The 15,036-nt window shown below is 31.4% G+C and overlaps 2 protein-coding genes across 7 annotated transcripts in view; both read left to right on the forward strand.

Annotated features, from left to right (window-relative positions):
* Positions 1-222: 222 nt before the first annotated feature.
* LOC115233373 (histone-lysine N-methyltransferase E(z)) lies at positions 223-4,469 on the forward strand. 3 transcript variants are annotated; one of them, XM_029803748.1, is made up of 12 exons: positions 223-464; positions 685-998; positions 1,075-1,326; positions 1,405-1,621; positions 1,888-1,911; positions 2,119-2,219; positions 2,299-2,476; positions 2,557-2,931; positions 3,006-3,296; positions 3,381-3,563; positions 3,640-3,805; positions 3,892-4,469. In XM_029803748.1, the coding sequence occupies exons 1-12, from the start codon at positions 329-331 to the stop codon at positions 3,950-3,952; spliced, it is 2,298 nt and encodes a 765-aa protein (XP_029659608.1). In that variant the 5' UTR covers positions 223-328; the 3' UTR covers positions 3,953-4,469. The 3 variants fall into 3 exon arrangements, with proteins under 3 accessions (XP_029659608.1, XP_029659617.1, XP_029659626.1); XM_029803757.1 differs by having other exon boundaries at positions 1,891-1,911; XM_029803766.1 differs by lacking the exon at positions 1,888-1,911.
* A 451-nt stretch (positions 4,470-4,920) lies between these two features.
* LOC115233348 (adenylate cyclase type 2) overlaps positions 4,921-15,036 on the forward strand; it is a 42,351-nt gene continuing 32,235 nt past the window's right edge. For 2 of the 4 annotated variants that reach the window (XM_029803722.1, XM_029803705.1), the window contains exon 1: positions 4,922-5,300. In XM_029803722.1, coding sequence (XP_029659582.1) covers positions 5,162-5,300 — 139 coding nt within the window. In that variant the 5' untranslated portion in view covers positions 4,922-5,161. Of the gene's footprint in view, positions 5,301-5,858; positions 5,924-15,036 lie in introns of all 4 variants that reach the window. The other 2 variants (XM_029803740.1, XM_029803714.1) reach the window with 2 other exon arrangements.

Consider the following 15,036-nt stretch of genomic DNA (forward strand, 5'->3'; position numbering starts at 1 on the left):
GTTTGTGATTGTGATTTGCTACGCTCCAATCATACTTGCAATTGGTGCTTTCTGATTGGCTGAGGCAATCGCAATCGCAGCCGCTAGCCGCTAGTGTGATTCGGGCTTAACTCGGAACGGACCGTATCATTGACGTAAACTTTCGCAATATAATAGCCAATCAAATTTAGGCACAATTTACCTCGTCGCACCGTCCCGCATTGGCTTCAATTCTCTCGCCAATCCCACGAGTATATGCTCGGTCTATATTTTCTATGTCTATGGTCACGAATATTTACAATTTGATGTGACTGTTAATTGTCTGTAAGAATCACGCGTCGAAATCACGATGTCGAAAGCCAAAATTTCGGCTGAATGGAGGAAAAGGGTTAAATCGGAGTATATGCGTTTACGGCAAATGAAACGGTACAAACGAGCAGACGAAGTCAAAATCGCGTGGAATCAAAATCGCAAGGTTATGACAGGCAAGTTGGATTTTATAAGTATTTACACGAATTTTTTTTTTTCTTATTTCTCTCTCTCTCTCTCTCTCTCTCTCTCTCTTTTATCCATTTTATATTAATTATTTTTATTCTATTATTATGAACTAAATACTATATAAATAATGATAGTTGTGCTAACTTTACTAGTATATAAGCTAGTAGTTTGCTGTATCATATAGTTATCGTTTTTTATTGAATATAGAACTCCTCGTGGCTGAACAGAAGCGATGGGCAGATGGAAAGGCAATGTGGTTAGCGATGCAAGATATTCCACCTCATCTTTCCTGCATGAAAAAAGCTGAAGTAACCAGCCCTGACGGCGATGTTCAAAGTTGTCCTGTAAAAATAATTAATGCAGTAAGTCCTATACCAACTATGTACACATGGGCTCCCATTCAACAGAACTTTATGGTAGAAGATGAAACTGTTTTGCACAATATTCCTTATATGGGTGATGAGATTTTGGATCAGGATGGTACCTTCATCGAGGAACTTATAAAAAATTATGATGGAAAGGTACAGAAAACAATGTGAACTTGTTTTTGTAATTGTGTAAAAAATTTTATTCTTATTAACAATCTTATTGCTTCAGGTTCATGGCGATAGAGAATCTGGTTTTATGGATGATTCCATCTTTGTCGATTTGGTAAATGCTTTAGCAAATTACGAAAAAGATGATAAAGAAAGGGAACAGATAAAGAAAGGAAAAGAATCTTCCAAAGAGAAAGAGAATCAAAAAGAAAATGAAAAGAAAGACATTGAAATAAAGTCTGAAATTAAGATGGAAAAGATTGATAGTGGAAAGACAATGGCTACTCCCTTCCCATCGATACACATATTCAATGTAAAGAAATTAAATTCAGTGATACAATGTAACATTAGTGTAATTTCGATGCAGTTGTTTTATAGTTATTATTTTTAGGCAATATCAAGTATGTTCCCTGATAAAGGAAGGCCAGAAGAATTGAAAGAAAAATATATTGAATTAACAGAAAGATCTGACCCAAACGTTTTACCTCCAGAATGTACACCTAATATAGATGGTATAAACGCGAAAAGTGTACCTAGGGAACAAACAATGCATTCTTTCCATACCTTATTCTGCAGGCGATGCTTCAAATACGACTGCTTCTTACATCGTGAGTATATGCAATGAAGCAATGAAGCAATCTTTCTAATTTTTTAAGTTGTATTTTGTGTGAAATATAAAGAAAAAAATAAAATTTTATTCTTTTAAAATTATGAAATATTTAAATAACTACCATGTTCTTTTTAAAAATAAAGTAAAATACTAACAATATGAGCACACTTCACTGAAATACAACTTATTAGTGTTGTATATTTTAAGTGTTTTAAGTTGAAGGTTTATTAATTACAATAATTTGTGATTCCTGATTTATCGTAGCAGCCAGGGGGACATCGCCGCAAGGTAAAGAACAATATTGCATATAAACTAATGCATTATCGATCGGAAGCTTTTTTTTGTTTAGCACAGAGACATCGTCAAGGGCTCATCTGCAATCATATTTCATTCATCATTCATCGCTGTATCTCTCTACTAAATTTTTCTCCATTCAACCATTCCGAATCAGCCGACGAAAGTACATTCGTAGTGAGTTTATAATATTGCTTATAGGTCTTCAAGTTTGCCATCCAGGTCCGAATTTGTTGAAACGGAAAGGACCTGATCTAAAACCATTTCCTGAGCCATGTGGAGCAGAATGTTACATGCATTTGGTACGCCATTTATTTTGTTACATTTCGATGTAATTTTTGTTTTTAAAACAGATTTGATATCAAAATTTTTCGAATACAGGAAGGAATGAAAGAAAAACTGGCAGCACAGGCGGCGGATATAAAGGAGGAAGAAGGCGACGAAAAACGCGGTGGTCCTAGGAAGGTACGAAAACAAGCTAGTGTAGATTCTGGAAACGAAGCAAGCAGCGAGGATAGCAATGATAGCAATAAATATGGTCAAGGAGGCAGTTGTCAAGGTAAATATATTATTAATGATTTATTTTCCTGATATCGCGAGTTCATTTAGAATTCTAAAATGTTTTATTGTTCAAATTAGATTTTAAGCAAAACGTTAACAAGGACTGTAAACCTGAAGATATTATGGAGGATCAAGCGCAACCTGAAAACCAAACACCTTTCACACTATTAGGAATTGGCAAACGGATTAAGACAGAAAGCGAGTTCTCATGGACAGGTTCCGAACAGAGCTTGTTCCGAGCTCTTCACAAAGCCTTCCCTGGTAATCCATGCGCACTGGCACAAATCATGTTAACGAAAACTTGTCAAGAAGTGTATGAATTCGCGCAAAAGGAGGCTTCGGATATTCCCACTATTGAAAATCTAAAAGACTTTACACCGCCGCGAAAGAAAAAGAAGAAGCATCGGTTATGGTCGATGCATTGCAGAAAAATACAACTTAAGAAGGATTCTGGTACGTGCATTAATTAGTTTCAAGACTAAATCTATAAGTTTTCGATTGTCTAATGGTTCGATACATTTTGACAGGTGCTAATCATGTGCACAACTTCGCACCCTGCGATCATCCGGGACGCCAATGCGATAACTCGTGTTCCTGTATACAGGCGCAGAACTTTTGCGAAAAATTCTGTCAGTGTAGCAGCGAATGTCAGAATCGATTTCCTGGCTGCAGATGTAAGGCTCAGTGTAACACGAAGCAATGCCCGTGTTATTTGGCCGTGAGGGAATGTGACCCGGATCTTTGCCAAACGTGTGGCGCTGATCAATTCCACATCACTCTGATATCTTGCAGGAACGTCAGCGTGCAACGTGGTCTTCGTAAGTTTAATAACTTTCAATCGCATAGTTTTGTTAAACAAGCAAAAGAACAAAGATAGAAAACGAAAATCTTATGGTTTATAGATAAGCATCTTCTGATGGCACCATCAGATGTAGCAGGTTGGGGAATTTTTTTGAAAGAGTCGGCGGCAAAGAATGAATTCATCTCGGAATACTGCGGCGAAATTATCAGCCAAGATGAGGCCGACAGAAGAGGAAAAGTATACGACAAATATATGTGTAGTTTTCTTTTCAATCTCAACAATGGTAAATGCAATGTAAATTAACAGTTGATTAGATATTTTAAAAGAGAGCGAAAGAAACATTAAAATATATTTTTTAGATTTTGTCGTTGATGCAACAAGAAAGGGAAATAAAATAAGATTTGCCAATCATTCGATTAATCCAAATTGTTATGCGAAAGTAATGATGGTAAATGGTGATCACAGAATAGGTATTTTTGCTAAGAGAGCGATTCAGCCTGGCGAAGAATTATTTTTCGATTATAGGTATATACATTGCATATATCGCACGATGGAATCGATATATTAACTAACAATAAGATTAAAATTGAATGAAATATGATGATTTTTAGATATGGACCAACGGAGCAACTCAAATTCGTCGGTATCGAACGAGAGATGGAATTTCTCTAAAGATTTATATTTTATATATCAACATATACATTACATATAAATGGTGTATTGAGAAAATACATACAGCTGAAATGTTAGAAAAATAAATATGTACTATCTGGTTCGTTCATTATAGAATGAAAGAACATATCTCTATTTTTAAGGGTTAAGATCTATACCTTTGCTTTACATAATAAACTCGGAATATCAATCTCTTTTAATGTTGTAACAAAATACAGATTATAATAAAATACAGATTTTTCATCTAAATATATATAAGAGAAAGTTTAACTAAAATATTTTTACGTTTCTTATATATATGCTTTATATGATAATTTATTGTGATTTAATATATTTGTAAGAAATAAAATTATTTAAAAATATCATAATGATATTGCAAGAAAAGAGAACCAATAGCTGTAAAATTATAAAATTCAAATATCTGGTGATGGGATGATTAGTAAGTGCACTTTTGTGTAGATAAAACAAAGATGTGTCTTCGTTTTTCTTATTACGAAAATATATGCATGTGATTCGTTCAATTCATTATTGTAGTTCGTACAATCAATGCATAATTAATAAAACTTTACAAGTTTATTCTACCCGTGAGATAGAGTAGCATTTAATTGACAAATTAATACAAGAAAAGTAAAGATTTCTTTGTCCTGATTAATAAATTAAATGCTATTTTATCCTACAGGTAGGATTTTTGAATGCACCTAATGTGACTATAATTATCAGCACTTTATTTAAAATGTGGAGAACATAAAAAAGAAAAAGAGGGTAAGGCGAACAATTTGCAAAATTGGTAAAAGTTGCGACAAATCAATTTTAGTTTTTCTTTTATTCGTAAATAATTGCATTTTGTATTTATTTATTTCCTATTGATATAAGCGAGATTTTTTATATGGAATTGTGGTTAATAAAGAATTCTATAATGTATATACATTATATGTTATTGTAAGTAGAGTAAGTAGAGTAGTGTAATATTAAACTATATATATATTCACATTTTTATTTTAAAATCATGCTAGTCCACGATATAATCGAGTATTTTGTATCATATTAAAATTTTAGTATATCCGGCGATTAAAAAAAGCTTGCCTGCCGGACGATATATCGAAAATAATAAAACGTGCTCTCTCGACGATCTGGATTAAAGCGTCACCGAGACGGCGAGCTTACGCGCAGCTTATGATGAGTTAACACGAAGGGATTATAGCAAGCTTCATGACGATCTCGGCGTGGCAATTCAGCCACCAGTTGCAGGCTTCGCGGCTGCGAAAACGGTTGGACGCAGAGAGTCTGTTCAAGATCAATCAAGTAGAGAGATCCTTGAGGAAAATTATCGCTTCTGAAAATAAAACACGTAAATAAATGAACTTTACAATTAAATTTTTTTTTAAATGAAACTGGACTCGTGTCGAAGAATTAATTCGCGATCGATTGATCGATTTATCGTACAGTTCTACTTTGCGATTCGCGAGAAAATTTTAATCACCGATGAGAACTATGTGGTTGTTTTTTCTTTTTTCTGCGCTCTCTTCTCTAATTTTTCTAACAAATAAATTGAAGGAGAAACAAATTATATAGAACGAAAATAAAATCGCAAACGGTTGATGCTATGTTTTTGACGTCTTTGATCTACCTGACGTTGGTGAAAGTTCGCACGTTTAAAATTTAATTGGATCCCACGCCGAGTAAATATTTACACGCTCGTATTGGTTTTCGTCGGCGATCCATTCTGGGTCCGATGTGCGCAGAAACGAGTTAGTACGAAATCGAGTTGCGCTCTTGCATGTGATAAATTTGGCGGAGATCCGGAGTTTGCGGAAACGCATGTCGTAACGGATAAGCATGTCGCGAAGAAAGTGAAGTGCATGAAAGAAGCAATTTCTCGCGCCCGCCGATGATACTCGACTCGTAGGAAGAAGCCAATTTGGATCGAGGCCAAGTCTAAGAAAATCTCGCCTGCTAATATGAAGGAAGAAGGTAATGACAATTTCTATTACAAAGTATTATAAGATATTCATATTGAATCGTAAAGAGTGTGATGATAACTTCCTTTTTATCTATATAATTATATTCATCCTCTTTTTTTCTTTCTTTTTTTCTCTAAAGATTTGAATTGAATGTTGTTTGTGAATCTGGAGTATGATAAATTTTAATTATCAAATAATTATACTAGTTTACAAGGTTTTGTGCCAGAGCATTTGTGAACACTATTCCTAATTTTAAATGCTGAGCACGAATCTACCATCAAAAAATTTCTATCAGGTCAGGTTTTCGAAAAAAAGGGATTGAAACCCTCCAAAAAACGCGTTTTTTATCATTTTTGAAAATTTGTAGCAGACGAATCCGATATATAAGAAACTTCAGACAAAGAAAGAAATGTGGAGTTTGTAAACTAACGTTATTATTATTAAAATTATAAGAATTTATATCGACGATTTATAATACATATAATCGTTCCTTGAAGATCTTTGGAAATTTGTTTAATTTCTTTTAATTAGAATTTCGATTGATAGTATTAAAATTACAGTTAATTATATTCTGTTATATTTACATTGAATTATAATGTAATGATATATAAATAGCATATAATTGTGTAAATAATATACTAAATATTGACGAGATACACACGTAAACTTAAATTTGAATTTAATTTAATATCCTAATGTATATGAATATGTAACGCATGTTTAAAGAAATTTTCATAAATAAAAGCACAGAAATGAAAAATAACAGTAATGTATTATAGACAAACAACATTGCTGTATTAAGTTTGACAATGAGTTTGCATATGGCACGTCCAAGAAGAACAGTCTATCATTATTTATAAAAAAAGAGAAAAGATGTATTATATATATAATTCATGTAAAGAAATTGCATACATTTACAAATTTTTAGTTAACAATATATAATATGAAAAAGTGCTTTTATTATTGTGACATTGTGACAGCTCATATGGAACACATAACTTCTTGTTTCACGAATAAAATTTGAAAGAAAAATTTCTCAAATGAAATATATGATCTATATTCAATGTAATGTCGTAATGTCAAAAAATAAGAAGTTTAATACATCAATTTTAGACTTACAAAAGTTTTTTGTTATTTAAAAAAATTATTAATTTTAATACAATACGTAAAAGAAAGAGCTTGTTAAAACAATTGTACATTATTGGGAATTATATAGAAATTGGAAATTTCTATTTTAGAAGCACATTATTTCGAAATCAATTTAATTCAGAAGATCACAAAACTTGAAGATGCACAAACTGATATCACAAATCATAGAGTAGAAACATCTTTCGTTTATAGCAATAATGTATACATCGTAATGTATCAATGAGTTTGAATTGCTTGTAATTGAACGATTGGATCAAAACCGTTATTGAATTTAAATTTTACTTGCATTTCGAGATATTAACTCTTTAAACACAACATTCAACGTTTATCTAAACATGAAGTTTGGTAACACATGATTTTGTTACACACATGCATATATGCGCGCAAGTAACTTCTTTTAAGCACAGTAAAAGCTTACATTTTATGTATAAGCATAATAATCTCTAAATAATTTTGATTGTAAACTGTCACGTCTCGAAAAGTTAAGTTATCTAAGAGAAATAATGCAAAGACCGGTGGAGACTTTGCTTACAGAACAGAATAAAACTTCACGCAAATTTATTTATAGCAATTATAGTGTATATTTATAGTGCAGTGTATCGCGTTGCGTCGTCATGAGAAACGCTATTTTGTCACAGATACTTCGCGAAAAATTTCCCGACAAAAACGTTTCTCGCATGATTTTATGCGTGACCGCTCCACGTGCGAGACGGCGTTTAAATTTATCCACAAATGTTTCTCCTCGCATTTTAATAAATATCTATTTGTTCTTCAAACATACATATTTATAATATATATTAGTATTATAGTTGAGCGTCGTATAAATTGCAAGAAATGTGCAAAGAGAAACGGCAAAGAGAACTCGTTTGAATACGTCGCGTTTAATTCTCTCGCAATGCTCTTTAATCCGACTATTTTTGCTTGTCTTTTTCTATTTTCTTTTTTTTCGTTAGCGAGCCGCGAGATTTTTTCACGAGAAACGAACGAAGCGAGAGCATAAATTCCACGGATTTAAAGTGCACCTGTATTCCTGACTACGAACGCTTTATTTCGCGCCGATGTTGTCTCGCAATATGCGAAATTCGGTTTACCGTATTCTCTCTCCTCGTGCTTTCGTGTTTCATAATCACGTCACTGCGTTGTATCATCTTCCAAGTTTCATAATAGCAATTCTCGAGGAAACAAGGCTGCTTAGCTCACATTCTGCTTTCGCAAAGTGTATCGCTGTTATATTGACATAAAAGACATATGTTCCGGAAGAAGAATGTCACATTTTTTTCATTCGTTAACAAGCTATTTTTTGCTTTTCAATCGTGGAAAATGTTGTATTATTTTTACCCCCTTTCCCGAAGCTTAATTAGCAGAAAGCTTATCATGCTTTATACTTTTGAAAGCTAGAAACGATTAAAGTACTGATGTATTCATTACAAGAAAAAAAATTGACTTTACATTTGTGAAATATACATATCAAAGGAAATAGATACGATATATATTTGATGTATAAAATAACGCAGTATAAAATATTTTACCAGCACGATAAATTGTTTTATATAAATAATATATCTTTCTAAATATAATCGAATAATCGATATCTATTGAGAAAAATGCACATTTTTTTTGCATAGCTGTATATATTTAAATATTTTCTTACATAAATACTCTTACTTAAAATTGAATTTATATTCCATACGCGAGAATAATTTATAAACTTTCAATGAACGTATCGTATAGTTATATACACGTATTTCGGCTTACTGCTAATTTCGTCATCGCGCGACGATAAATAAAATCATTCGGAGCCAGGTTCCCCAAAATTGCGAGCGTTTCACGGCTTATTTTGATCTCTCGCTCGGTCAATTATTAATTACGATGTGTATATGTAGGAAATAATAGCGGGGGACCGTGTATGTTTATGTAGCACAAATGTTGGCGGTTATACGGCGAGCGAGTTATCATGCAACGTCATCGTGCACGCTCGCCGCGAAAATACGTTATCCCGGAAACTGCCCGGCGGATCGAGAAATCGGGATTAGAAGGCAGCTTCCGCTAAATGCAGCTTTACAGTTCAAGCCGCGGCCAAAAACGAACGCTTCTGTCTGGATAAAGTGCTTTATACGCGACTTAGCCCTTTCATTACTCGCCTCTATCTTACTTTCGCGTTCATATGCGGCATTACGAACATTTATAATAGTAATCGCAACGATAATAATAATATTAGTAACAGTTTTATTAACGCTTGAATTATTGATTATATCATTCCGAGTTTTATTTAATAAAAGTAGAAATCAATTTTTTCAATATAGATAATATGTTTGTGATTCTTAAAAAACATGAAATAATTATGAGACATTCGATATGTAATCGTAATAATTTTATTACTTGCAGTTTGCTAATAACACGTAATAATATAGTGTCAGGAATTTTATATTAAAAATGTATACAGTAATAGACATAAAACTCTATAGAAAGAGAGGTTATATATTTTTTAAATAATATTTAAATGTGTCAATAAAGAGAGAGCACCCACGTAAAATGTAATAAAACAATGTTATTAAATTATTTATGAACCAACAAGTAAACGAAATTGAATGAAAATATTATTGAAGAAACCGATTGGCATAATTTAGCCACTTACTAATTTCGTTACTTTTGACACTTTAACAATTATATTTGGACACTTTAACGATTTTCAGTGTAATTTTGATGCAAATATACATATCCATATATGACGTTGCATTGCTGTAAATTGTAAATAATGCGAATTCAAAGGAAAACATAGGTAGATTCCAAAATATCGAAATAGCGATTATAAATGTATTGCACGCATCTTTACTACTCTGAAAATATCACGTCGTAAATTACGAGAACTTGTTTCCGCTCGAATTTGTAACAAACTCAAAACTCTCCATAAATATTGATTAATTATTGGAATATGTATGTCATATTAATGTAACCGTTTTTTAATTCCCTTCTATATTGCATACGTCACACACGATAGTTATGTTATACGCGAGTTTCGTATTTTTCTCTGTTTCAATAATATCCAGAGATTTCTGTTATATTTAAAGAATAAAGTGTAAATTTCAAGAATACAGTGATTTTTAATTTTAACTTTTTATAGAAAATATGTTGGTTAAAATAGGTTGATTAAGCAAAGAAAATGAATGTTATTAGAAATACACGGATAGATTATTTTAAGTGAAAAGTATAGCACAAATAGATCATAAATTTGAAATAATAAACAATGATGAATTAAACTTTGTGAATTAGCGTTTGAATTTCTGGTCTGAATCTTTTCATAACATTTAATTTATTATATTATATTTTCTTTAATAAAATAACGTTCTTTTAGAAAATTGAAACTCCAAAATCGTGAAAAATAAATATATATTTCTATAAAATAAATTCTATGAAATATTTCTATAGGATATATGTTTGATAACACAAGTTGAACATTTAATAACCGTTATTTTTAAATATTAACGAATCATTAATTTTCTAGAAGCAGTAACAATATTAATTTCAGTCTTGAGTAAAAGTTTATTTATATTATTAAAAAATATGTTCTCTGTTGCCGGCTTATGTAATTTAAATAAATAAAATAAGATAATGCTTATGTATATAATAATTTCATGTTTATCAAACACATAAGTACTACAAACAATTGTAATATTTGTTATAAAAACTGTAAATGATCATTCAGAGCGCATTTGCAATATAAACTTGAGATATAAGAGAAGTAAAACTTTAGATAGCAACAACTTTAAGTAAACACGACAAGGAACACGATTGTAACTATGAAAATTTAATGTTGCGTTGAAAAACTTTTGTGACCAGATATATTCAATGATTCAGTTTTGTTTCATTCTAAATATTTATAAAAATAATCACTGATGTCTCTCTCTTTCTCTCTCTCTCTCTCTCTCTCTCTCTCTCTCTCTCTTTCTCTCTCTCTTTCTTTCTTATTGTAATAATATTTTGCTCAAATATCAGAGATTTATATTATATCCTGTTTTATGCAAGATATGAAATTTATACATTTTCTATTAACAGCATCGAGCAAGACCTGTTTGTGTAAGTGACAATGTCATCGACTGATGACACTCTCACAGCATGCCAATCTGCGTTCGCAAGGAGATTTTGCGAATGTAGCACCGGACTCGATTTGAAACCGTGATAGGCACTGATGGTGGATAGTCGAAGCCTGTCGATACCAGTAGCCCTAGCCACTTCGTGTCAATTCTAGCGATCTCCTGCGATCGAGACTTCCCTCAACCATATAATCGACCGATACCCGATAACTCACCCGTCGCTTCCTTCTTTCGAAGATGTTCTTCGCTCGTACGAGCTTATATCCATTTTCGTTTGTTTTTTTCGTCAAACGCATTTAAACGCGTTTTTTTCATCGAACCAAATAAAATTAGTATTAGTCTTATCACTTAAAAAAATCATAATTAAACGATAAAAATTGAAGAATTAGGATCAGATTAGAAAAATAACACTGTTCGACACCAAATTTGCCTTAAGTTCTACCAAGTCATTTTTGATAGATTTTTTAGCGCTGATTACGAATCTGGCTGTAAAAATGGCGTATCACGTCAAGTTTTTGAGAAAACTTCAGTCAAAGTTGCTAAAATAGGCGTTTTTTATACTTTTGCGTGAATTGTATCTTCCGATGGGGACGTGCTACAGGCGACAGCGACAGCTCAAAATAAAACTCAAGACTCATACTTTATGATAAAAATGCCAGAAGTCCCAGGCAGGAAAGATTTTCCTGAAAAGAAAGTGGTCGAAACATAAGAAATATCTATTGCAATGTTTTCCAGACATACGTCTTCAATTGCCCGTTACTAAATTTTTTTGTAGTAACAAAAGTAACAAGAAACTACTCTAATTTTGTTCTTAACTGATAGCGACCACATAAATCTAATACACATACTCATGATTTGAATAATTTTTCAAAAATTTGATTCGCCATTTTGGATCTTCCATTTATAATTTTAAAATTTTAACACGTACCGCTGCCGTCTGTAGCACGTCTCCATTGAAAGATATAACTCACGCCAAAGTATCAAAAACGCCTATTTTAGCAACTTTGACTGAGGTTTTCTCAAAAACTTGGCGTGATACGCCATTTTTACGGCCAGATTCGTAATCAGCGCAAAAAAATCTACCAGAAATGACTTAGTAGAACTTAAGGCAAAAGAAAGTTCTTATTTTGTCGATCAGTGTAATCAGTAACTTAATATTTATAAATTAGAGAATAAAAAGTCTAGAGGAGAAAGATCAATTATTATTAAAAAATTATTTCAGTTACATAATAAGATATTTGTTTTATAAAAACGTTATAAAGAGAAATGTGATTAAAATAAGATATAATACATCAAGGCAAAAGAAAATATAAAGAGAGGTCACATTTATGAAATCTCGTTAAATAATTTTTAACCTCAATTATACAAACATTTTATATCAAAATTTTAAACATAGCATGACAAGTGATCTTCTTTAATCGAAAAATAATACGAATGAAACATCGTAGGATACGCGGTCAAACGTAGGATACGTCACATCCTTGAAGAGACGTGTATGTAATTGCATAGTAAAGGCTTTCAGCAACGAGAGTTCAAAGCATAACCTGTAGAATGGAGAACATGTTGCAACAGAGAACTCGTATCGCTAGGGATTCGCTAAAAAAAATAGGGCAGCTACATACGACGCATAGTCATTTTTATCTCTCATATTCCGAGCCAGCTCTCCCCAAGGAGACGTTCCCAGATGTAGTAACAGTGTGACATCGCTATAAAAAAATATACATATTTGCTTAAAATCCCATAATGCAGTAAATATATATATTATTCGTTACACTAACCCGATAGATGAATTTGACATGTTCAACTTCGCTACACACATTTGTACTTTATTTTATGACAAATTATTTTAATTTAATTATAAACTTCCCCATCCTTTTTCTTTTCCATCGGGATAATTTATAGAACATTTTTCAATTTGCCGCACGTAGAAGTTTAATCTAAATTGTTTATCATTACTTAATATGAATACAATTTTATACATAAAATAATAGTAAACAAGTGTGCGTGTGTGTGCGTGTGTGCGCGCGCGGTAGTTTATGAAATTTTTGCGAATATCACTGAAATGCACATTAAATTTAAAACAAGAAACAAACAAAATGGGTATATTTTGTATATTTCTATTTTCATTTTTATTAAAAATACTTTAAATATTCTTAATTCTCTGTATCCCTGCTCGAATTTGCATTTATTTACTCTATAATACGATTAAACTAAATCATCTACAATAAAATAACTGTTCTCTAAGCAAAATTGAATTTATAAAGGAATTCCTTTGCGGTTTTGAAACGATATTTGAAGTACGTAATATCAAACTAATAGTAAAGTCGTATGTTTGTATATGTATGTATATAAATTTCATATCTAATAAATGTATCGCCGCATCAGGTTTATTTAGTTTATTTAATAGGATTATATATCCAGTATGTGTGCTCGATGCATCATGTTTACAAGGTGTTATAATGTATTATTAATTGTAAATAACAAATTTTATCTATATGCGATGTATATTATACATAAACTTTTATCATTTTTCGAAATGCGAAATCTCAATCTATTCTGTTCTAAATAACGCGGTATATTTCTGATACAAGTATATAGAAGTAGAAACATGAACATGAAAAACGTTCGCATGCTGTAAATCGCTTGAAATATGGTACGTTAAACACTGAACATTATGCAAACATTGTCGGACATAGGCAATGTGATCCTCTATTTGATGTCGCATTTTGCTTTCTTTGTATGATCAATTGATCTTTCCATAAAATGTTAGCAGTTGCATTTATCAAGAAATAAAATATCATTCTTGTTAGAATTATATAATACTATTCTTTAATACTCAAACAGCACATCTTAAAGCTTCAATATTTGCCATTTTTTACTTTTTTATTTGGAATTTTATTATTATTTCAAATTGTTTTATGTATATGAGATATTAATTTTTGTAAAGAATGTCGTTAATTTTCTCATGTCCTCTCTAGCTAAATCTTATTTTATTTTAATAATGTGTCTTAGAATATATTTTTTTTAAATTAAATCTTAAATAATATTAAATTAATATATTTATAAAAATAGTTCAAAATTAAAAAATAATTGTAGAGTAATTTTACAAATATGCAATTATACGAAAAGCAAAAGTTCTAATAAAATTATGAGATTTTGAACGTATAATGAGTTTTCGATTAGTTGTAAATTACAATGCGGGACTTTGCTCGTCAATCACGGACATTAACGAGAAATTAGCAAATCGATATTTTAATGGTTGAACTTGAACCGAGTTAGCAACGATTGAAATAACCTTCAAGCAACGAATAAGCGCTATCAGTAATTAGCTATCAACGATATAAATGTCTGTGTCGAAGCAAATGCACGCTATCAATTTTGCAAACATCTTAATACTGAATTAAGTATGACTGACAAAAGTCATTATTGCAATCTAAGAGAAAATAATCTTATTATACTAGTTTCTCTAATTCTTTTTTTTTAATATTATGCCATTCGTCATATCGTATTATTTAAGAGAGAGAAACCCATATTCTAAAAATATACCGAACTTATTTTATTTATTATAAACTTTATTAGATCCGCATTTTCATAATAATTATCTCTTTTACGTTGTTATATTTTTTCATTTTTTTGAATACCTTATTTACAAGATTTGTAGATTAATATGATTCTCAAAATTCTTAACTCTATATAGAGAAGTCTCTTACTCAAATATGTATTTATATATATATATATATATATACAGGGTGTCCCAAAGCACCCTTGACAACGCTCGTGAGCACGTAGAGCACAGTAAACTAAACAGAAAAGTCCTGTACCATTTTTTTATATAACGCTTAATAAAGGAGTTATTATTGAGTAAAGTCTGGTCAATCAGCGC

The sequence above is a fragment of the Formica exsecta genome, unplaced genomic scaffold (assembly GCF_003651465.1).
Source record: "Formica exsecta isolate Colony F162 unplaced genomic scaffold, ASM365146v1 scaffold105, whole genome shotgun sequence".
In the NCBI taxonomy this organism is placed as follows: Eukaryota; Metazoa; Arthropoda; class Insecta; order Hymenoptera; family Formicidae; genus Formica; species Formica exsecta.

Excerpts from the sequence above, each read along its gene's own strand:
- LOC115233373 (XM_029803748.1), top strand. The coding sequence starts at position 329 with ATGTCGAAAGCCAAAATTTCGGCTGAATGGAGGAAAAGGGTTAAATCG. Across the intron at positions 1,622-1,887 it reads ATACGACTGCTTCTTACATC|CAGCCAGGGGGACATCGCCG; the intron begins GTGAGTATATGC and ends GATTTATCGTAG. Across the intron at positions 3,297-3,380 it reads CAGCGTGCAACGTGGTCTTC|ATAAGCATCTTCTGATGGCA; the intron begins GTAAGTTTAATA and ends TATGGTTTATAG.